The following is a 25300-nucleotide window of genomic DNA, read 5'->3' on the forward strand; positions in this document are numbered from 1 at the left end:
TTGTAGAAAAGACAAATAAAAAGGCTACTTTAAAAAATATTTGGTTTTATATTCTCTTAGAATACTTATTTTCACTCTGAAGATAAAAATAATTCAATACAATTCAAAAAAGTATTTACTGAGTGCCAATTACAAGTTGGGTACTAGGCTTATTCCCACAGATTCAAGGAGAACAACACTTCTAAATGTCAGGTGTCTGGAGGAATATAACAAGCCTGCAAATACATAACTGTAACACAATGGGGTAAATCCTATAGAAACACACATGAAATAGATATTTAACTATCATTTGAAAGTTCTGTACAGGGGCACCTGGGTGGCTCAGTCAAGTGGCTGCCTTTGGCTCAGGTCATGATCTCAGGGTCCTGGAAGAGAGTCTCACAACATGCTCCCTGCTCAGCGGGGAGTCTACTTCTCTCCCCCTGCCCCTCCCCCCAGCTTGTGCGCACGCTCTAATAAATAAATAAAATCTTTAAAAAAAAAATTTCTAAAACATCCAGTGGAAAAAAGACAGTCTCTTCAATAAACGGTGCTGGGAAAATTGGACAGCTATATGCAAAAGAATGAAACTTGACCACTCTCTCACACCATACACAAAGATAAACTCCAAATGGATGAAAGACCTCGATGTGAGACAGGAATCCATCAAAATCCTAGAGGAGAACAAAGGCAGCAACCTCTATGACATCGGCCACAGCAACTTTTTTCATGACACACCTCCAAAGGCAAGAGAAACAAAAGAAAAACTGAACTTGTGGGACTTCATCAATATAAAAAGCTTCTGCACAGCCAAGGAAACAGTCAAAAAAACTAAGAGGTAGACCACGGAATGGGAGAAGATATTTGCAAATGATACTACAGATTAAAGACTGGTATCCAAGATCTACAAAGAACTTCTCAAACTCAATACGCAAGAAACAGACAAATCATAAAATGGGCAGAAGATATGAGCAGACACTTTTCCAATGAAGACATACAAATGGCTAATAGACACATGAAAAAATGTTCAAAATCATTAGCCATCAGGGAAATTCAAATCAAAACCACCTTGAGATACCACCTTATGCCAGCTAGAATGGCAAAAATTGACAAGGCAGGAAACAAGAAATGTTGGAGAGGATGTGGAGAAAGGGGATCCCTCTTACATTGTTGGTGGGAATGCAAATTGGTACAGCCACTCTGGAAAACAGTGTGGAGGTCCCTTAAAAAGTTAAAAATTGAGTTACCCTGTGAACCAGCAATTGCACTACTGGGTATTTACCCCAAAGATACAGACGTAGTGAAGAGAAGGGCCTTATGCACCCCAATGTTCATAGCAGCATTGTCCACAATAGCTAAATTGTGGAAGGAGCCGAGATGCCCTTCAACAGATGACTGGATTAAGATGTGGTCCATATATACAATGGAATATTACTCAGCCATCAAAAAGAATGATTTCTCAACATTTGCTGCAACATGGACGGCACTGGGGAGATTATGCTAAGTGAAATAAGTCAAGCAGAGAAAGACAATTATCATATGGTTTCTCTCATCTATGGAACATAAGAACTAGGAAGATCGGTAGGGGAAGAAAGGGATAAAGAAAGGGGGGGTAATCAGAAGGGGGAATGAAGCAAGAGAGACTATGGACTCTGAGAAATAAACTGAGGGCCTCAGAGGGGAGTGGGGTGGGGGAATGGGATAGGCTGGTGATGGGTAGTAAGGAGGGCACGTTGCATGGTGCACTGGGTGTTATACGCAACTAATGAATCATCGAACTTTACATCACAAACCAGAGATGTACTGTATGGTGACTAACATAATATAATAAAAAACCATTAAAAAAAAAAAGAATGATTTCTCAACATTTGCTGCAACATGGACGGGACTGGAGGAGATAATGCTAAGCAAAATAAGTCAAGCAGAGAAGGAAAATTATCATTTGGTTTCACTCATTTATGGAACATAAGAAGTAGGAAGATTGGTAGGAGAAGAAAGGGAAGAAGAAAGGGGGGGTAAACAGAAGGGGGAATGAACCATGAGAGTCTATGGACTCTGGGAGACAAACTGGGAGTTTCAGAGGGGAGGGGGATGGGGGATTGGGATAGGCCGGTGATGGGTATTAAGGAGGGCACATATTGCATGGTATACTGAGCGTTATATGCAAATAATGAATCACGGAACATTACGTCAAAAACTAAGGATGTACTGTACGGTGACTAACATAATATAATAAAAAAATAAAAATAAAAAAAAATTTAAAAAAGTTCTGTGCAAAATACTTTTCACATAGACACCTTTTACCTTTAACATTTAATTATTTTCATTTTCTTAAAGGTATCTTTTGAAGAATAGTTTTTAATTTTAGTCAAATCCAGTTAATTTTTTCTTTTATAGTTAGTATATTTTGTATACTAAGAAATCTTTGCCTACTCCAAAGTTTCCTGTTTTTCTCCAGAAGATTATGGTTTTACCTTTTATGTTTAGGTTTATGATCCATTTTGAATTAATTTCTGCATATGGTATGAGGTTTTACTTCACCTTGACCCTGTAAACATCTAGTTGTATCTCCATCAATTATTGAAAAGATGTCTGTTCTCTTTTGGTGCCTTTGGCCATACATATGTAGGTCTATTTCTATACTCTTTATCTGTTCCATTATTTTATATGCCAGTCTTCATGCCAATACTATATTTTTTTATTACTGTCATTTTATAGCAAGAGTTCAAATTAGGTAGTGCAAGTCTTCCAACTCTATTCTTTTCAAAATTGGTTTAGCTCTGGTATAGCCATTGCAAACCCATATAAATTCTAGATTCCAATTGTCAGTTTCCATCTGAAATGCCCCTTGTGATTCTGGCTGTGATTGAGGTGCAAATATAAATGATCTGGGGGAAATGGCATCTCAAAGATTCCTTATCCAAATCATTATCTAGATATACCTCTGTTTATTTAGATGTTTTAAAAATTTTCTCAGTAATGTTCTGTAGTTTTCAGTGTAGAGATCTCGTATATTTTTTAAGTTTATTCTAAAATACTTTATGCATTTTGATGCTATTGTAAATAATAATTTCTAAAATATTAGTATCCATTTGTTTGCTGCTAGTACATGGAAATACAACTGATTTTTATATATTGCCCTGCTTAGCTGATCATGTCTGTATATAAAGAAAACTGTACTACCTCCTTTTGAATTTTATTATTTCTTTTCTTGACATACTACTAACTAGGATCTCCAATATAATTAAGAACAGAGAGGTAAAAGTAGACATCTTTATATCCTTTGCAATATCAGAGGGAAAAGTGTTCAATTTGTATCATTAGGTGTGACATTAGCTGTAAATCTGTCACATGTGCCCTTAACTGAGTTGAAGAAACTGTTTTCCACTGCTAGTCAGCTAAGAGTTTTTATCATGAATGGTATTACCTTTTGTCAAAAGGTTTTTCTCAATGTACTGATAATTTTAACATTTTTTATTCTCTTAATGTAGTGAACTTAATTAATTCATTTTCAAATATTGAACAATCCTTACATTACAGAAATTAGCCTAACTTGGTTGTTCATACATTAGCTTTCTCCTTCTGTTAGATTCAATTTGCTAAGACTCTGTTGGGGACTTTTACGCCCATGTTCATGAGGTAGATTGACCTGTAATATTCTCCTTTTGTATGTCTTTGCCAGATTTGGCTGTAAGTCTAATTCTGATCTCATAAGATGAATTAAGTATTTCCTTCTCTATTTTCTAAAAGAGTTTCTGTAAGATTGTTATTATTTCTTACTTCAATGTTTAGTTTAATTCACCAGTGAAGCCGTCTGGGCCTGGCGTTTTCTTTGTGCAAATGTTTTTGATTACAAATTCAGTATCTTTAATAGATAGGCTGGTCAATTTCATATTCCTGATTTTGAGCCAGTTTTAATAAACTGTGTTTTTCAAGGTATTTGTCTATTACATCTAGGTTATCAAATTTATTAGTATAAACTTATTCAAAATATTCATAATATCTTTTCAAATGTCCTTAGAATCTTGAGTGATATCCCCTCTTCCCCTCTTTCATTCCAAAAATTGTTAATTCATGTGTCTTCCTTCTTCCTTGGATTGCTAGGGGCCTATCAATTTTATTAATTCTCTGACAAACCATGGTTGACTTTGTGAATTTTCTATGCTGTTTTCTATTTCCTTGATTTTTGCTTTTATCCTTATTATTTCCTTCTTTCTATTTACTTTGCTCTTTTTCTAGTTTCGTAGTGCAGAACTCAGATAAATGAATTCAAATTTTCTTCTTTTCTAATATAGGCATTCAAAGGTATAAGCCCTAGTTGAACTGTATAACATAAAATTTAACAATTGTATAAAATTGTATTTCATTTTTGTTAGTTCAAAATGACTTCTCATATTCCTTATGGCTTCTCTGAGCCATGGTATTCAGAACTGTATTATTTAATTTCTAAACATTTGGGGGCTTTTCCGAATATCTTATTAACTTCTAACTTAATACACTGTGGTCAGAGAACAATTCTGAAATTTATTAAGATTTATTTTTATGGCCCAGCATATGGTATACATTGGTGAATATTCCATACATATTCACAAAACATATATAACCTTCAGTTGTTGGGTGTACTCTTCTATAAATATTGAATAGGTCAAGTTGATAGTCTCAAACATTCTGCATTTTTACTGCTGGTTTTTTTTGTCACTTATTCTATCAATTTCTGAAAAACAGGGGTTATACTCTCCAGTGATGACTGATGACTACGGATTTGTCTGCTTTCCACTTTAGTTCTTTCAGTTTGCCCTTCGGGAATTTTGAAGCTCTGTTTTTGGGTACATACATTACAAAGAACTGTTATGTCTTTCTGAAGTATTGTCTCCTCTATCATTATGATATACCCTTCTTTAATTCAGAAAGACTCACTGGAAGTCTCCTTCATCTGATATTAATATAGCCTTACCAGGTTTCCTATGATTATTGTTTATAAGGACCATCTTTTTCCATTCTTTAATTTCAACATATTTGTGTTTATTACAGTCTGTGTGTTATAGACAACATTGCTTCTTTTTCTAAATCCATTCTGATAATCTCTGTCCTTTAATTGGAGTGTTTTAGTCCATTTGATTTTGATGTAAGTATTGATATGCTGAATTTCTATCATCCATTTATCCCTTCCATTCTTTGTTCCTCTGTTGTTCCTTTTCCTGCCCTTTTTCTTCTGATTTTTATTTTTTATTTTTTATTTTTATTTTTTTAAGATTTTTATTTATTTATTTATTTGACAGAGAGAGAGACAGCCAGCGAGAGAGGGAACACAAGCAGGGGAGTGGGATAGGAAGAAGCAGGCTCCCAGCAGAGCAGGGAGCCCAACGACCCTGGGATCCCAGGACCCTGGGATCAGGCCCTGAGCCTAAGGCAGACACTTAACGACTGAGCCACCCAGGCGCCCCAATGAAATAATTTTTAGTATTATGTTTTATTTTCTCTACTGGATTTTCAGGGGGGGTTGTCTTTTCTATTTACATTTTGGTGGTTAACTTTTTGGCGGTTGTTCTACAGCTAACAATATGCATCCTTAACTTATCACAGTCCATTAAGATTAGAAATTATAAAACTTCATAACTGATTCTTCCCACTTTTTATTTCACAAAGATAATAACCTTAAAACAATATAGAGCTACACCCCCACCTCTTGTGCTATTGTTGGCATATTCACTTTTATATACATTATGAACTCCACCAAGCAATGCTGTTTTTTGCTTTAAATAGTCAGTTGTCTTTTAAGGAGAGTATGTGAAGAAAAAAACAAGTTTTCTATATATGTCAACTAATTTGCCAGTTCTGATGTTATTTATTCTTTCCTACAGATTCATGCTCCCATCCAGTTTCATTTCCTCTCAGCTACAAGAACATCCATTCACATTTCTTATAGAGCAGTTTTTTCTAGAAACAAAGCCTTTTCATGTTTAACTGAAAATGTCCATATTTAACCCTAGTTTTTTAACAGTCTTTTATTTGGTCATAGAATTCTAGTCTAACAATTTTTTCCCCAGTACTTTAAAAGAAGTTCCATTTTCTTCTGATCGCCAATGTTTTTGATAAGAATTCAGTTATCATATTTTTTTTTTGAAGATTTTATTTATTTTTTTGACAGAGAGAGAGACAGCCAGCAAGAGAGGGAACACAGGCAGGGGGAGTGGGAAAGGAAGAAGCAGGCTCCCAGCAGAGGAGCCTGATGTGGGGCTCGATCCCAGGACTCTGGGATCACGCCCTGAGCCAAAGGCAGACGCTTAACAACTGCGCCACCCAGGCACCCCCAGTTATAATATTTTCCCTTTATGTAGCGTGTCTTTTTCTCTCGCTGCTTTTGTTTTTCTCCTTATCTTTTGTTTCCAGTAACTGAATTAGAATGTCAACAGATGTGGTTTTCTTTGGATTTATCCTGCTAGGATTCACTAAGTTTCTGGGATCTGTAAATACATTTTTTAAAGGATTTTTTTAGAGCAATTTTAGGTTTACAAAAAAATTGAGGAGATACACAGATTTCCTATAGACCTCCTTAAATCTATGTATTTGGAATCAAATTAGAGAAATATTTCAGCTATTATATTTTCAAATTTTTTTCCTATCCCTTTGTGTTCCAGTTACCTGTATGTTAGTCTATTTGCTATTAACCAACATACCACTACGGCTCCATTCACCTTGTAGTACTCCTCATTCTCCCTGTTCTTCACATTGGTATCTACTGATCTCTTTTAAAATTTATGGACTCTTTCTTTTGACAGTTTAATCTATTATTAAGACCATTCAGTGAACCTTTCATCATATTTCAGTTTCTAAATTTCCATTTCTTAATAGTTTTCCTTAGGTGGCTAAGATTTCCTATATCATTAATATGGCATTTTCCTTTAAGTCCCTGAAACATATTTATAAGAGTGACTTTAAAGTCTTTATCTTTTAAATATGATACATAGGACTTCTTGGAGTTGATTTCTACCACATGCTTTTCTTCATTATGGGTCATATGTTACTGTTTCTTTGCATGTCTGGCAAATTTTGAAACCCAATATAGGACACTGTAGTTGATATATTGTAAAGACTCTGGATTCTGTTATGTTCTTCGGAAGAGCAATACTTTTTATTCTGATAGGTAATTTAGTTAATCGTTGACCTCCTTGTACTTTTGTAGTGTTGAATTTATCCTTTTTTAGGCTAATCTGCTAAAAGCTCAGGGTATTTCCCAGATCTCTCTATCTTGGTAACACTCATCCTCCAAATTCAATCTTCCCTGCAGACTTTCTTAGAACTTTAAGTTTTTTTTGTCTGGGTCTACAGTAGGCTTTATTATAGGTTATGACCCCTATTCTTAAAACCTAGCTTTCTGTTACTTCAGCAAGATGCCAGAAGTTTAAACAAGCATTTTGCCACTGTGGACTGGACTGGAACTCTAAATTCCCCAGCACTGCTTTTCCTTTAGTATCACAATTCCACTTGCATCCCTGTAGTAGTTAACCTCTGGTAAACCCGGGGTAGTCTCATCCAATGAATGTGCTGCCTAGTCCTCTGCTAAGAATTCATGGACATCTAGTCCCTCACTTCTTTTCAGTATACTGTTTATACATAAATTATTTCCCAGATTTACTCAGAGCATTTACAATGACAGAATCAACAGACCTCAGAAGGTCACTTAAAAAACTCCGTAATTTTTAAACAATTGGGATTTAAGAAACCCTTTCATTTCAGAGTAAGAAAACTTCAGACCTAAGAAGTTAAGTGCAGACTAGATCTTCAATTCTGAATATCTTGCTTTGTAAATATTCAGCTTCATTAATTTCAAAGTGTTTCCATTACTTTACCTCATTTGATCCTCACAACAATATCATGAGTGGTTCTAAATATTTTTATACCTGTTTTATATGTAAGCAAACTGGCTCAAATGTAAACACATTCTTTGCTACAGCGAGCATCTCTGATGCTTATAATACTCATAATTGGATCTTCTGATAGGAAAATCTTATGATTATATGGATGGATTACTACCATCTACATCCAAAGCTCAACGGAAATTTTACCCATTTACAGAATGAGTAACTACCTATAAGGTACCTTCTGAGGGCACTGTAAAGAAAGGTCCTGAAAGGAAAAGTCTGTTTTGTTTTTAACTCTCAAACAAAAAAAACTCTCATACTGGTACATTATACAACAGATTTTCTCAAAATGGGTATTGCAATTAGGTTAAGGCTTACCTACCTGCAACACTTAGTCCTTTAACTGATGCATTTATATTTAACAGAAGGGACCAGGATTGACCCCACACCTCCAGTAGAGGAGAAAATGAAAAGAAGTAGGATAATAATCTTTGTCCTTTGGGAAAAAGAAGATGACCTATATTCTTAATTTTACCCTTGCACATATGGGGACATTCTTACACAGAAACCATATATATTGATGGGGCAGAGAAAGCACTGTAAAAGCTGAAAAAGAAAGGTACTTCGGGGGTCTTTATCTGAAAAGCTCAATGCTTTACTTGCTACTTAGAGATTATTCCAGCCATTTGAGGCTCTTTACATAAAAGATGATTAAGAAGCATGATTTTTGAAGAATATGGTTTCTTCTATTTGGAAACTATATGTGGCTTTAAATGGCTAAAAGGTAGATTAAGGTTTTTAAGGGAGGAGAAAGGCATGGGATATTTGGGGTTATTTGTAATTGATTCCAATTCAGGTTGCGAGAAAATAAAAAGATTTGAGAAAAACATTTGTAATACACATGCCTTATGTTGTGAAAAACTGAGCATCATGGTCAAAGTTTAGGAGCAGAAAGAGGTAAAAAATTCGAACAATTACTATATTTAACTAAGCCATTTCTTCCACTATTCTATAATAACTCAGAGCCTCAAGTAAACTATTAGTCTAATGAGAAAAGATGCTATGAACAGTTAAGATCACACATTCTATAAGGTGGGTACATAAGTGAGGTAGAGATAAGGGCAGAAAAAAGGAGACAGAATTAAGGAGTTAATCAAGACTAGAGAGGAAGACCCAAAGTCCCAAGGGATAGTTGATTACAGAGACAAACGCTGCTTTATCATTTTAACAAGGATCAGTCCCAGCAGTGTTGTTTATAGTTATGCTATACAGCATACTTTGTTTTCTTTTTCAAGCATAAGAAATTTTTACATTATATATGTGATTTCCTACAGAATATTTAAACTTCAGTATTTCAAGTCAGCGTGAAAATGCTTCCAACTTCACTACAAGTTTATCTTTATCATACATCTACTGCCTCCAATAAAGGTATTTGATGGAGGTATAAATAAATGTGGCTTTGCAAAAAGCATACATGCTCTTAATTAACTTAGAAAACACTTCAATTTGTTACTAGAGTATAATTGTTCCTATGATACATTTGCATAACTTTTCAATTTTGTGGTTAATTTGAAAGACTGTCATAAATCCCCACGTGGATTTTCTTCTATGTCAGCAACTTTACAATAAATTTGAAAATGAAATACTACAGGATATCAGAAGATAAAATAATTTAAAATACAGACTCTCAGGCACCTGGGTGGCTCAGTTGGTTAAGTGTCTGCCTTTAGCTCAGGTCGTGATCCCAGGACTCTGGGATCCATCTCAGCTTTGGGCTCCCTGCTCAGCGGGGAGCCTGCTTCTCCCTTTGCCCCTCCCCCCCATTCATGCTCGCTCTCTCTCCCGCTCTCTTGTGCTCTCTCTCTCTCTCTCAAATAAATAAATCTTTAAAAAAAATACAGACTCACTTTAATTATTTGAGGTGTAATAGATTGATACCTAACCTATACAATCCCCAAATAGCCTGAACTTTTTCAAGTAACCATTTTCAATAGCTTTCTTAATTCTAAACATATTAATTCAATTCGTATTCTAAAAATATTCTGTTTTTCTCTCTTAAAAGATTCTTTAAATGTCAGAATTTAGATTATATTATTGGATTCTTCCTAGGTACATATGAAAATTTACTTTTCTGTTGTGGGAGGTTAGAGCTTTCTTTAACCAAAGGCATCTCAAGAGTATATAATTTAGCCCACAGAGGTTTGAATTTCTCTGCCAACTTTACTAATGGAATGCTACTTATCAAACAGCTCTGGAATCTCAAAGAAACGAAAGAGCTTTTCTACCACTTCCCCAAACAAACCTGTTCTCAGGGTAGTCAAATTCATAGTTTCATAAAAATTTTTATTAAACATGAAAAAATGAACCAGCTCATCTAGAAATTGTACTACTCAAACCCATGACCTAAACTGATACTTAAAATTTATTATGGTTATTATTATTGTTATTTTATTATTTTGTCCCCTTCTCCAATTCATCCTTTCTTTCCTAGGGAAAGAGACCAATATAAAAATGGAATAAAAAAATAATGGCTAACAAAACCCCCGCATAAGGAAAAGAAGAACCAATGTGGGATCTGCCAATAAAAATGTTCCTCTGAGGCTGGCTAACCAACTCAAATGTTTCTACTAACTCACTAGCATGCTACCAAGTGAACAGTGCCACATGTCTTCATACTCAGGGCCACCATTTGTTTGTAACAGATGCTCAGAAATTACTATTACAAATGTTAGGGTTGGAGAAGAATGATTAGGTCATTCCTTTTGGTCTGACATGGTCAGGATTATTGCAGAAAACTAGACTATTCCAGTGCTTTGCTAAAAAAATTTCTATGTTTTTTAGATGTATAGGTCAGCTCTGCCTTTTCCTCAGGAGAGACATTTCTTATTCTAGATTCAGACTCACTCATATACATGTTTCAGTCTTTTGCATACTGCATTCCTCTCATACTTCTTCTACATTTCAAGTTCTCTGATTATAATGAACAATTTGTCTTACTTCATTCAATTATGCATAATTAAACAATGTAAACATTTAAAATATGGTGGGTCCTGCCATGATCAGAGTGAAGAATCTGGCTGTCACAGTCAATATTCATAGGAAAAATATTACCTTTCTCCATTTTAATTTCTTATTTTAGTGTCATGAAAATTCTATGAAGTGGGAACCATTATTATTGCTATTCTAAAAATGAGCAGACTGAGGCAGAGAGAGGTTAAAGAACTTGCTGAAGTCATAGAGCTAATAAGTTCAGATTCAGGCTCTTTTATTCCAGGAAGTATGTTCTTACTAGTTGTCATAAGTAATTAGAGGCAGATATCAGAACTAGTTGGAGGGAATAAACTCCTTACAAATTAACAAAAGAATGAAGTAAATTCTGAGCAAAGTTGTAGAAACTGAGACACCCCCAACTGAGGGCAGACGATTAACAGAACTTACTCCACATATGGAGAGGAGTCCAGAATATAGCAGAAGAAAGGCTATTCCCTTGCTCGGCTTCACAGTGAAAAGAAATTGAAAGCTCATTGTATTAGAACCCACAATATGTCATTCATAGCGCTTTGTGTATAATTAGGTTTAGGTTATAGTTTTCAACTGAGGTTTTATCAGTTATTATTTTTTATTTGTATGCCATATATTGGAAATCTACATTTTTTAGAAAATAGGGAATTCAATACACTGTTCTAAGAGGAAAGGACAGTTGTTTCATAGACTTAGTAGTGCCATGTGGGTTGGCCTACGGGGCAGTGCAAAGAGAGTGGGCCAATTAAAGAACCACCACGCTCTCAACAGAATATCTGGATAGAGGATTATGTCTAAAGTGCTGAGATAACTTATTAAAAGGAAGGTATTAAATGACCATTTTACATGTGAAACTGAAAGACAGCAACAAGGGGAAAATTAAGTGGAAACTAAAGCAAGGACTACTTTTATTTTTATTTTTTATTTTTTTTTAAAGATTTTATTTATTTATTCGACAGAGATAGAGACAGCCAGCGAGAGAGGGAACACAAGCAGGGGGAGTAGGAGAGGAAGAAGCAGGCTCATAGCGGAGAAGCCTGATGTGGGGCTCGATCCCACAACGCCGGGATCACGCCCTGAGCCGAAGGCAGACGCTTAACCGCTGTGCCACCCAGGCACCCCGCAAGGACTACTTTTCAAACTTTATGTTGGGAACACTACAGCAAAAACTAATGATGTACTATATGTTGGCTAACTGTACATAATAAAAAAAGGCATAAACCATAGACCGAAACATAAAAACAACAACAAAACTTTATGTTGGCAAATCTGCACAACACAAACTCATGAAAAAACTAAGAACATCATGGTGCCATAGAATATATTCTGAGCGACTTAAGAAGGTGATTTAAGAGACAGGTCATCTATCAGAGTCAGGTTTTAGCACTTTATTTCTAGAACTTTCATTTAATGTTTGTCTTACTAAATTTCTATACTACTTAAACATTTTTCTACATACTTTAATCATTTATCCCATGACTTATTGTGTGAGTGCCTGATGTTACCAAAAATAGTTTTGCTAATCATAGTAGTTTTCAGAAATGTAATCTCTGACCTGGTTTGGAAAGGGAAGTCCACAACAGAGTGTAGCACTGTGGTATCAAAAAAGAAAAAAAAAATTACACACAACTCCCTTTTTATGGCTTGAAGTCAAGCATTCCTTTAAAACTTCTTCCATATCTTTTCAAAGTCCTAATGATAAAAGAAAATTCCCACAGAAGTACACCACTATTTTGCTATAAGCACATATCTGTACTTAGTAGGAAAGATCTGCCAGGTAAAAATCAAGATATCGGTACATGGAGCAAACAAAACAAAACTTATCTACTGTTACTTTAGTGAGGCCTGTTTCTGCTTCACAACATCACATGAGATACTTTGTTTTCCACAATGTTATATCCATCCTCCTTCCATTTTCTTAAATCCTCTGGGCTCTGATTTAAGTTGCTTCTCAACTCTATCCCCTATCATGTTTGAGGAATGGTTCCCAGACCTCTTCCATTCAAATAACTTTGTTTCACCACTCCAAAGTTACCTCTACTACTCCATCTCCAAAATATCAAGCTTTCAATTTCAACCACTAGTGACAAAAAACTTGTCTTACATTAACCGCTCCCTAAGCAGCATATTAACAAACTTTATCCTCTTGATGATACTCAGAACACTAACCTCTCCCTATTCTCCCAGTGTACAGATTTATTTCTGGCTTCAAGTACTCATCACTTCCAAGAGTAGATCATCTGTAATGCTTTTCTAAAAGATGAGAATCTTTTAACCTTGCACTGTGGCCTAATAACCTATACATGCAGGTGACACCCCAACAATTGCTTCTTCAGCTCTTAGGTTGCTGTCAGGATATCACATATGCCATGAAAACTCACACTAAGGTATCATGGCAAGATCATCTTCTAGTCTGTAATTTGGGTAGTCAACATTTATTGATATTTCGAAGTAGCAGAAAAGAAGAGGTGATGTTAGCCTAAAGCGCTAGCTAGGCTGAGAAATCTGTTTATTGTAGGTCAGAAAGACTGTGTATTTATGCAGAGAAGAAGAAACTACTAGAAAGCGAGCACAGATTATGTGAGAGAAAACTAACAGATGAAGACTGCAGAGGAGGGGACTTGTGCTTAACATCTGTGATAGAGATCAGAAGCTAGCCTTATGATGAAGAGAGTATCTTTTCTGAAACAGAAGACAAGACAACAAAAATACAGACAACTGCTAAGGTAAAGAAGGTTGCTGAGCTATCCCGGGATAAATTTGTCTTCATAAAACCTGGGAGCAGGGAAATTGTGAAGGGGTGAGGGTTGAGCATGGTGCCACAATGAAGAAAAAGAAATATCTATTATGGACTAGCAGACGTGCACATACCTCGACAAATTATCTCAGGAAGCCACAAGATGTGGGACTAGTAGGAAAATGATGTATGGCAAGGTTCTACTAAAATTGACAATTTTGTAAAAACTGACTGGAGAGTGTAGCAAAACGTTAATGGTTAATTATGGGGGATACATATGTAGGGCTCATTATACTATTCTCTAACTTTTGCATACCTTTGGAAGTGTTTACAATAAAAAATGTTTTTAAAAAGTACCTGGCTATCATATGACCTCAAGACCAACAGTCATGTTCCTCAGTAAGCTCAGCAATATGGCTAACTTTCCATAAGATTTTAGAAATTTCAGAGATGCAACTGGATACTGTTATATACACACACCTACATACACACACTCTCTCGCTTTCTCTCTCTCTAGAGGACTTTAAAATTCAATGAAGAGGCAAAAATAATTCTATATGACCAGAATTTGTTCCAAATTTGTTCTAGGGAGTGAGAAATACAAGTTTGCATTAAAATTAAGCTAAATGTGTTAGGGTTAATAAATTGAGCCAGATGATGAAAGCAATGAGAAAAAGGTTTTCTACTAAGCACATGCCTGAAAAATAAGATTATAAACACTTACTTCATCTCCAGAACTTCCTCTAAGTGTTTCCTTCTTTCTGCCCGAAGATTGGTCAAATGAGTTTCCTTTTCTGCCAGAGACTGTTGAGTAGAGGACAGCTTTGCTTTCATTGACTCCAGTTCTTGTTTCACTTTCTCCATGGCCATCAGTAATTCCTCCACCTATGATAAGTATGGAAAAGAGAAACACTGAGCATTTTGATCAATTAAAGGAGAGGAGCTAAGTAATGGGGAACTCCTGGGTCCATAAGATTAAAAACATACACATACAGCAAAAATCCTGTACTCTTGCTGGTTCAAACACATACATTAAGACAATATAACAGATAAATAAATCTCTGGTCTTCCCTCCACTATAATTCCTCTCACATTATGCCAAAAAGAACTTCATTTTCTTTTTGATAAATACGAGTACATCAGTTCAAGAAGTCACACTTTGCCAGTCTGTCCCTTTTAGAGAATTTATCTGGAAATGGCCCACAAACTTCCATGGAAATACCAATAAAACACAGATAAAAATATAAGGAACAAAATCATAGTAAATATTTCTAGAAGGATTTTAGGAAATAAATACATAAACTTGACTAATAACACCCAGTATAAACACAAATAAGTCATTTTTATTCATCCAAACAAAGGTTTTTCTGTTTATACTGTTAAAAAGAATTTCTTTTGGAGAAAATGGCTAGAATTCAATCAGACAGTTTCTTGCTCTAAAGCCAGGTAGGTAGAGTTTTCTCAAGGAAGGCAGAAAGAAAAAAGAAAAATACACGACCACATCGAGAGGAGAGCTAATGCTTTAAAAAGACTTGAAAAAAATCCTGAGGGAAAGAAGACAGAACTCTACAAGGAACTAAGAGAACACAGTAGGTACTTCATTAGTCATTTCCACTCACTCTGGGTGGTGTCCAAATCAGAATTACTTAAATAAACATGTTCATTTTAATTTTGAAGCAAAAATGTATGTGTTAATACCAAAACCAACCTGAACCAGGTAATCAACCAGCCAACTACACCAATCACAAGAGTTTATGTCAGGTTGCTGCTTGCCAAGAAATAATTTTGGTGACTACAAACCTTTTCAGAGGAAGAGGTGGGGGGCTTGCCATTCACTGACTTCTACATAAAACCAATTTGTGTGATACTAAAACCAAGAACAGTTTAGAGACAAAATTGCAGTATAACAAATCAGAGTTTTTAACAGACCCCAGGATATTAGTGCCTCAGACCTAACCAAAGTTTCCATGTTGATTGGTAACAGCTGCTAAACACTGATAATGAACAGATACATTTAGTGTTTTGGCACCTGAATCAGCTTACTTTGTGTATCTTCAGAAGTGATCAAGTTAATGTTCTCAGCTAATAGCTGTGAGAACACTGCTGTGAGAATATATATTATTATGCAGCTCTCCTCGGGTATGTATTCAAATATTTACAAAGCTTTACGCGAGCATGTATCACTATCACCCTTTGAAAACTGCAAATAAGGATGTTTCACTTTAATCAGTTTAATTCATGTAAAATCTTATGAACTGAAACGACATAGCAAAATATGTTCTTATAACACAAAATCAGCAATGGACAGCACCACTTATAGAAGCTCTAATAAAGTGTTGGGTAGGTCCATCTTTTATAACTCATCTTGAACAAATCTCAAAAAATCTCCCTCCCAACCTTTCACTACCCCAAGCAAGGTATGGTATCAGTTTCATCTATAACTTAGATATTTTATATATACATAAGCAACCCTGTATAAACAACTTACTCCTCCTTTTTCTATACAAAAAGGAAGCCCACTTTATATATACCCTTATGCATCTAAAATTTTTGGTAAATGTTTTATGGAAATACAAAATAAATACCAAAAAACCCACAAATGATAAGTGTGCAACTTGAAGAATTTTCTCCAAGTTGAACACATCTATGTAATGAGAACACAGACCAATAAACAAAACATTAACAGTCCCCCAGAAACACATGTCAATACCCCTTCCCAGATGGAGAGTAACCATTATTCTAGCATTCCACATTAGTTTTGCCTATTTGTTTTAACTTTGTACAAATGGAATTACATAGTATATAATTTTAAGTACAGACTTTCTTCACTCAGTATTACGTCTGTGAGACCAGTCCATGTTACTGGGTATAATTATAGCTCTGTAATTCTCTTCACTGTATGGAATTCCACTGTGGGAAAATAGTAAAATTTACTGAAGGCACTTTTGATAAGAACAATTAAAGAAAAAACTTTTTTCCAGTTTTACTGAGAAATAACTGACATACATCACTGTGCAATTTTAAGGTGTACAGCATAATAGTTGGATTTACATATTTGTGAAATGATTACCACGAAAGGGTCAGCTAACATGCATCTTCTCATATAAACACGATAAAAAGAACGAAGAAAAAACAGATGTCCTCCTTGTCAAGGCAAATCTTAGGATTTGCTCTCTTAATAACATTCCTATATATCATAGAGCGCCGTGAGTTACAGTCATCATGCTGTGCATATTATAGCCCTACTACTTACAACTGGAAGATTGTACTTTTTGACCACCTTCGTCCAAGTCCTATTTGACCCACCCCCTACCTCTGATAACAAGACTGAACTCTTTTTTCTATGAGTTTGTTTTTGTTTTGTTTTGTTTTCGATTCCACATTTAAGTAAGATCATACAGTATTTGTCTTTAACTTATTTCACTTGGCATAATACCTTCAAAGTCCATCCACATTTTAATTTTTTAAGTTACAGAAAAACTAGGGAAGTTTTTAATTTTAATGGGGTTTAGCTAACTAGTTTTTTCATTTCTACTTCTTTTATGTTCAGAGCTTTTTGTACACTGGATAAGAAAATTTTGTCTACCACAAGGTCATGGAAATATCCTTTTCTTCTAAATCTTTTACTAAATTACACGTTTCACATTTACATCTACAATATAGATGCAACTGAATAAATACAGCGTAATGGTCAAATTTATTTTTATCAATATAGGTATTCAACTAACTCGCACTTTAAATAGTAGAAGGACTTTAATAGCCATGGTAAGAAGGCACTTTGGGCCTACCTGGCAAAAGATGGGAAATTATTTATTTTTTTAAAGATTTATTTATTTATTTTTAGAGGGAAGAGAAGAGAGAGAGAGCGGGCACAAGGAGGGGAGGGGCAGAGGGAGAGAGAGAATCTCCAGCAGACTCCCCACAAAGCACGGAGACTGACGCAGGGCTTGATCTCATGACTCTGAGATCATGACCTGAGCTGAAACCAAGAGCTGGATGCTCAATCGAGCCACTCAGGCGCCCCAAGATCACAAATTATTTAAAGACCAAAATTATAGACATATAAAAGACAAATTACAGGGAAGATAATTTCACAATGCTTTGTATTGTACATAAAAACCTTTAAATTTGATAAATAAGCAATGTGAAATATATGTATATAAAAAAGGGAATACATATATATTCCAGAACCAAGAACACACATCTATATACTCACTATCCAGAAGCTTTGTAAGTGCAATTATCCAACTGTATGCCCAAAGTGCCCCACAATAGGTCATTACCATTCTAAATTTGTTACTTAATCCCTTCCATTTCTTTTGTTTTTGCCTTTGATATATATATTCCAAATAAATCACTGGTTCATTCTATCAGTTTATGAACATTGTATAAATGGAACCCTGTGAGCATACACGAGGAATGAACGTTCCAAAATGAAATTAAGAAAACAATTCCATTTAAAATAGCATCAAAAAGAAGGAAATAGCTAGATATAAATTTAATTTAAAAATGTATAACATCGGGGCGCCTGGGTGGCACAGCGGTTAAGCGTCTGCCTTCGGCTCAGGGCGTGATCCCGGCGTTATGGGATTGAGCCCCACATCAGGCTCCTCTGCTATGAGCCTGCTTCTTCCTCTCCCACTCCCCCTGCTTGTGTTCCTTCTCTCGCTGGCTGTCTCTATCTCTGTCAAATAAATAAATAAATCTTTAAAAAATATGTATAACATATATACTGAAAATTATAAGATTGAAAGAAAATAAAGATTTAAATAATGGCAAAACATCATGTTCACAGATCGAAAGTCTTTAATATTGTTAAAACGACATACACCCCAAAGTGATCCACAGGTTCAATATAATCCCTATAAAGACCCTAGCTGTCTTTTTTGCAGAAATTGACAAGTTGATCCTAAAATTGATATGAAAATGAGAGGGAGCCAGAATAAGAGAAAATGAGAGGGAGCCAGAATAAGAAAAGTTACCTTGAAAGAAGATAATAAAGTTGAAAATTTCACACTTCTTGACTTCAAAACTTACTACAAAACTTCAGCATAGTGTTGGCATAAGAACAGAAAAAGAGATTAATGGAAAAGAACTGAGAGTTGCAAAATAAATTTGAGTCATGTGTCCAATACAATGTCCCACATTTTGGATTCAGTGGATTTTTTTTTAATGTTGTTATTTACACTGCTTCTCTTATCCTCATGCTTCCTATAAAATGACAGTTATATGTAAAGTCTTCATTAGATTAAGATGAGACTTGTCTTTTTAGTACTTCTCAAATAAAGCTGTGTTCTCCCTGTTATATCATATGAAGAAACACATATGGCTGTCTAACTTTTAGCAGTAACATTGATCAGATATTAGGTTCAGATAACAATAACCTGATTTCCTCTTTATAAATTTCTCAATACATATTTTATCAAGTTCTTTTATCACTTCAACAATAATCAGTAAGGTTAAACATGTTTCATTTGTTTAGGGACCATTTGTGCTGCTTCTTCCTTGAAACTGAAATCTTTGCTTAGCAAATTTCTTCTCCCAGCTTGTACCTTATCTGTTCCTTATATTATGGTATCTTTTTATGATCAAAAATCTTTTTTTTTTTTAAGTAGGCTCCATACCCAGCATAGAGCCCAATGTGGGGCTTGAACTCATGACCCTGATATCAAGACCTGAGCTGAGATCAAGAGTCAGACGTTCAACCAACTGAGCCACCCACGTGGCTGCCCCCCAAAATATCTTATGTTAATATAAACAAATTTATTAAGCCTTTAAGATCTGTGACTTTTATAACCTGTTTCAGAAATCCTTCCTACTCTCAGGGTCATATGATAATTTCCTACTTTTGTACTGCCTTCAGGAGCAGACTGAATTAGTGGTCCCAATTATTCATTCCTCTATGGTATTAGTATTCATCCACAACCTTCCCATAGCATCATAATGGGCAGAAAATACTTCTTTGACCCTTGATTTTGGCTTGGTTATGTGACTGCTTTGGACACTGGGATGTTAGCAATTCAGACACAAGCTGAGATGCACATAATACACGTGGTTAGGTTACATTTCCACCATTGCCAAAAAAACAACATTCTGAGTAGCTACTTCCTCCCAGTTGGGTTCTGGAAAGTCAAGACGACATAGCCACCCCAGTCAACAACTAAAACAAAGCCAACCACACTAACCTTCCAATCTATGTGACGAAGAAATAAACGATTACTATAGGTGTGTTAGTCAGCGTTCTCCAGAGAAAGAAAAGCAACAGGATATATATTGAATACAATATATGTGTGTGAGCAGGCATACCTTGCTTTATTGAACTTCACAGACCTTGTATTTTTTACAAATTGAAGTTTTGTGGCAACCTGTGTCAAGCAAGTCTATCTGTTGCCATACTTCCAACAGCATTTTCTCACTTCATGTCTGTCACATTGTTAATTCTCCCCAATATTTCAAACTTTTTCATTATTATTATATTTGTTATAGTGATATGTGACCAGTGATCTTTGATGTTACTACTCTAATTCTTTTGGGGGAACCACAAACTGCACCCTTATGAGAAAGCAAACTTATCTGCCAAATGTAGTGTGTGTGCTCTGCCTGCTCCACCAACTGGCTGTTCCCCTGTCTCTCTCTCCTTGGGCCGCTCTATTCCCTGAGATACAACAATACTGAAATTAGGTCAATTAATAATGCTACAATGGTATCTAAATGTTCAAGTGAAAGAGTCGCATATCTCTCAGTTTAAATCAAAGGTAGAAATGATTAAGCTTAGTGAGGAAGACAGGTCCAACGTTGAGACAGGCTGAAAGCCAGGCCTCTTATACCAGTCAAATTGTGAAAGCAAAGGAAAGTTCTTGAAGGAAATTAAAAGTTCTATTCCAGTGAACACACAAATGATAAGCGAAACCTTATTACTCATATAAAGTTTTACTAACCCTCCAATCTATGGAATGACCAAACCAGCCACAACATTCCTTAAGGCAAAGCCTAATCCAGAGCAAGGCCAAACTCTCTTCAATTCTGTGAAGGCTGAGAGAGGCGAGGAAGCTGCAGGAGAAAAGTCTGAAGCTAGCAGAGGCTGGTTCATGAGGTTTAAGGGAAGACGTCATCTCCATAACATAAAAGTACAAGATGAAGCAGTAAGTGCTGATGTACAAACCGTAGCAAGTTATCCGGGAGATCTAGCTAAGATCATTAATGAAGGTGACTATACTAAAGAACAGATTTCCAGTGTAGATGAAATACCTTTCTACTGGAAGATGACACCATCTTGGACTTTCATAGCTAGAGAGGAGGACTCAATATTGTCTTCAAAATACAGGCTGATTCTCTTATTAGGGCCTAACACAGCTAATGACTGTAAGTTGAAGCCAATGCTCATTTACCATCCTGAAAATTCTAAGGCCCGTAAGAATCATGCTAAGTCTACTTTGCCGGTACTCTATAAATGGAACAACAAGCCCTAGATAACAGCAGATCATTTTACAATATGGTCTACTAAATATTTTAGGTCCACTGTTGAGACCTACTGCTCAGAAAAAAAAAGAATCCTTTCAAAATATAATTGCTCACTGACAATTCACCTGTTCACTGGAAGCGTTCTGATGGAGATGTACAATGAGATTATCATTGTTTTCATGCCTAACCCAACATTCATTCTGTAGCCCACGGAGCAAGAAGAAGTCATTTCAGATTTTAAGTCTTATTATTTAAGAAATACATTTCAGAAAGGCTACAGCTGCCACAGACAGGGATTCCTCTGATGGGTCTGGGCCAAGTAAACTGAAAACCTTCTGGAAAAAATTCACCATTCTAGATGCCAGTAAGAACATTTGTGATTCATGGGAAGAGGCAAAAATATTGATCTGAACACGAGTTTGGAAGAAATGGATTCCAATCCTCCTGGATGACTTTGAGGGGTTCAAGACTTCAGTGGAGGAAGGAACTGTAGATGTAGTGGAAATACCTAGAGAACTAGAATTAGAAGTGGAGCCTGAGGATGTGACTTAATTGTTGAAATCCCATGACAAAATTTGAACAGATGAGGAGTTGTTTCTTTCAGATGAGCAAAGAAAGTGGTTTCTTGAGATGGTATCTACTTCTTCTGAATATGCCATGAAGACAGCTGAAATGACAACAAAGGATTCAGAACATTATATAAACTTACTGGATAAAGCAGTAGCAGATTTGAGAAGATTGACTCCAACTCTGAAAGAAGTTCTACTGTGGATAAAATGCTATCAAACAGCATCATATGCTACAGAGAAATTGTGAAAGAAAGAGCTGATGTGGCAACTTTCATTGTTCTAAGATTTTATTTATTCATTTGAGAAAGAGAGACAGAGAAAGCATGAGTGAGGGTTGGGGGCAGAGGGAGAGTGAAGTAGATTCCCCACTAAGCAGGGAGCTCAACGTAGGGCTTGACCCCAGGACCCTGGGATCATGACCTGAGCCAAAGGCAGATGCTTAACTGCCTGATCCACCCAGGCGCCTTTATTGTTTTCATATTTGAAGAAATTCTAATAGGTAGTGGGCATGGAGAGCAGACCTCAAAAAGCCGTGAGTAGACCCACCAACTCTAGTCTAGTTACTATCACACCCCAGGAGGAGCTGCAGCTGCCTAAACCAGCCCCATCACCATCACTACAACCATGAGCAGTGAAGTGGAGACCTTCCAGTCACTCAACCCCGGCCCCTGTCACAGCACTGCTGACACCAAGCCTAACCCCACAGTTGGTGGTGGCAGCCTCACAACAGGGTGCCTGCTAGCAAGTGTAAGAAGATTTGGGGAACAGAAGAACAGTTCAATGTAAGATATGGATATGGTTTCATCAGCAGAAATACACCAAGGAAGATGTACTTGTATACCTGACTGTCATAAAGAAGAATAACTCCAAGAAGTACCTTCACAGTGTGGGAGATGGAGGGACTATGGAATATGATGTTGTTGAAGGGGGGAAAGGGTGAGGAGGTAGCAAATGGTTTAGGAGCTGGTAGAGCTCCAGTACAAGGCAGTAAATATGCAGCAAACCATAACCATTATAGGCACTATCCATGGCACATGGGTCCTCCATGCAATTACTAGCAGAATTGCCAAAATAGTGAGAGTGGGGAAAAGAATGAGGGATTAGACAGTGCTTCCAAGGCTAGCTCTGGACTTACTGCAGGGTACAATTCCTATCTTATTACATGTGGAGACCCTGGGGGCATCAACCACAGCCTTCTAACCTGCTTGTACAGGGAGTAGTGCTAGAAGGTGCTGAAAGCCAGAATTCAGGAGGACAAGGTAGACCAGTGAGACAGAATACGTATCAGGGTCACAGACAACAATTCTGCAGGGCCTCCTTGCCAGAGACAGCATAGAGAAGACAGCAATAAAGAAGTTAAGGAAAATTAAGGAGATGAGACCCAAGGTAAACAGTCACCTCAACATCGGTACTTTCACAACTTCAATTACTGACACATATGCTGGGAAAACCCCAAACAACAAAGTGGCAAAGAGACAAAAGCAGCTGATCCACCAGCAAAGAATTCATCTGCCCCAACCCCCCAACTTCTGATTAGGGCAGGGCTGAGTAAATACTGGTTTACCAATTCTCTACCATCATCTGGTTTAGTCATCCAATAAGAAGAAACGAAAATGATATTCCAGGAATAAGAAATTAATAAAAGATCGGAGCTGAAGATCTTAAGTGCTTGTTTTTTGCCCATTAACGAAATAACTAGAACTATCTGCATTATCTATGCAGCACGGGGTTTTTATTATTTTTGCCTAAAGACATCTCTTTTTAGTAATGACAAATATGTTTTAAAAAAAAAGCCTGGTTTTTCTTAATATACCTTTAAGGGTTTTTAAGTTATTTCGTATCTGGTCAAGATGAGATTTTTAAAAGCCTCATTTTTATTTGTAATAAAAGTTTACAACTTGATTTTTTTCAAAAAAGTCAACAAATAGCAAGCACCTCTTAATAAAGGTCCTAAATACTTGTCAAAAACCTCCCAAAAAATGAAAATAGAGAAATTGCTACAGCCACCCCACTTTCAGCAACCACCACCCAGATCAGTCACAGCCATTGACATTTAAGAAAGAACCTCTACCAAGCAAAAATATTATAACTTGCTGAAAGCACGGATGCTAATTAGCATTTTTCAGCAATAAAGTATTTTTTAATTAAGGCATGTATATTGTTATTTTTAGAATCAAAATGCTATTGCACACCTTAAACATAACTTTTATATATATATGCACTGGGAAACCAAACCAAAAAATTCATTTGATTCACTTTATTGCCATATTTGCTTTATTATAGTGGTCTGGAACCAAACTGACAATGTCTCCAAGGTATGCCTGTATATGCATGCATATGCAAACACACACATACATGCACACACTGTATTCAACATATATCTGATTAGTTGTGTTTCTCTGGGGAAACCTAACCAATAAATAAATAAATAAATAAATAAATAAAATTGTTACATTAATATAGTTATATTAATATAACATATCCTATAGCACTTATGTTAATATATAAAATACATTACATATATTATATATTAAAATATATATTTTATAAGAAATTATATACAATATATATTTGAAAACATATATATTGATATATATAACATATATATTATAGGTAACTGGCTCATGTGGTTATTGAATCTGACAAGTGTCAAGATCTGCAAACTGAATGGGCAAGCTTGAGACACAAGAGAGGCAATGGTGAAGTTCTGGTCCAAAGACTGGCAGAGTCAAGACTCAAGATTCAGTGTTTCAATTAGGGTCCAAAAGCAGGCAAAACCCAACATCCCAGTTCAAACACAATCAAGCAGGATTTACTCTTAGTCAGGGGAGGGGAATCGACTGAAAAGCCTGAATAGAACAGGATGAGGGTCACTCACATTACAGAGGGCAATCTGATTTACTCAAGTGTATTGATTTAAATGTCAATCTCATCCAAAACACCCTCACGAAAACACCTAAAATAAAGTTTGACCAAATATCTAGGCACCCTGTGGCCCAAGCAAGTTGACACATAAAATTAATCATCACAACTTGTGTTATTTTGTGATTGTTATACAATACCTAACTGAGAAGTTATCCAAGAGTATTGTGTTTGACATCTAATCTTTAAACTACCTGGAATTACTTTTTTGTGTATGGTGTGAGGTAGGGAACAAATCTCATTTTTCTCCATAGGGACATCCAATGTCTCAGCCCAAAGTGGGACTCAACCCTAGGACCCTGAGACGATGATCTGGGCCAAAAGCAGATGTTTAACTGGCTGAGCCACTTAGGCACCTAAATAAAAGCTTAAAAAAAAAAAAAAAAGAAAAGAAATTTCCTTCTGCGAGTTAAAGAAATTAATGTTTCTACATTTCTTGAGATGGTCATATCATCTTTTAATGTGGCAGACTATAGTAATTAATATTCTAAAGACACCAATCTTAACTCCTGGAATAGGCCTAAAATGTCTTCATGCTTAGACTTCTCTTTCACATACACTAACTTTATTTTTTTAAATAAGTTTTATTTTGTTTTATTAGTCACCATACAGTACATCCCCAGTTTTTGATGCAATATTCCATGATTTATTATTTGCATATAACACCCAGTGTACCATGCAATATGTGCCCTGCTTAATACTCATCACTGGCCTATCCCAATCCCCGACCCCCCTCCCCTCTGAAACCC

General features: G+C 36.0%; 1 protein-coding gene across 5 annotated transcripts in view; it reads right to left on the reverse strand.

The window, feature by feature from the left end:
- ERC1 (ELKS/RAB6-interacting/CAST family member 1) overlaps nt 1-25300 on the reverse strand; it is a 555538-nt gene that overhangs the window by 244692 nt on the left and 285546 nt on the right. For all 5 annotated transcript variants that reach the window (XM_040642009.1, XM_040642008.1, XM_040642006.1 and 2 more), the window contains one exon: nt 14324-14484. In XM_040642009.1, the coding sequence (XP_040497943.1) occupies nt 14324-14484 (161 nt within the window). The remainder of the gene's footprint in view (nt 1-14323; nt 14485-25300) is intronic.

The sequence above is a fragment of the Ursus maritimus genome, unplaced genomic scaffold (assembly GCF_017311325.1).
Source record: "Ursus maritimus isolate PB19 unplaced genomic scaffold, ASM1731132v1 scaffold_26, whole genome shotgun sequence".
Lineage (NCBI taxonomy): Eukaryota > Metazoa > Chordata > Mammalia > Carnivora > Ursidae > Ursus > Ursus maritimus.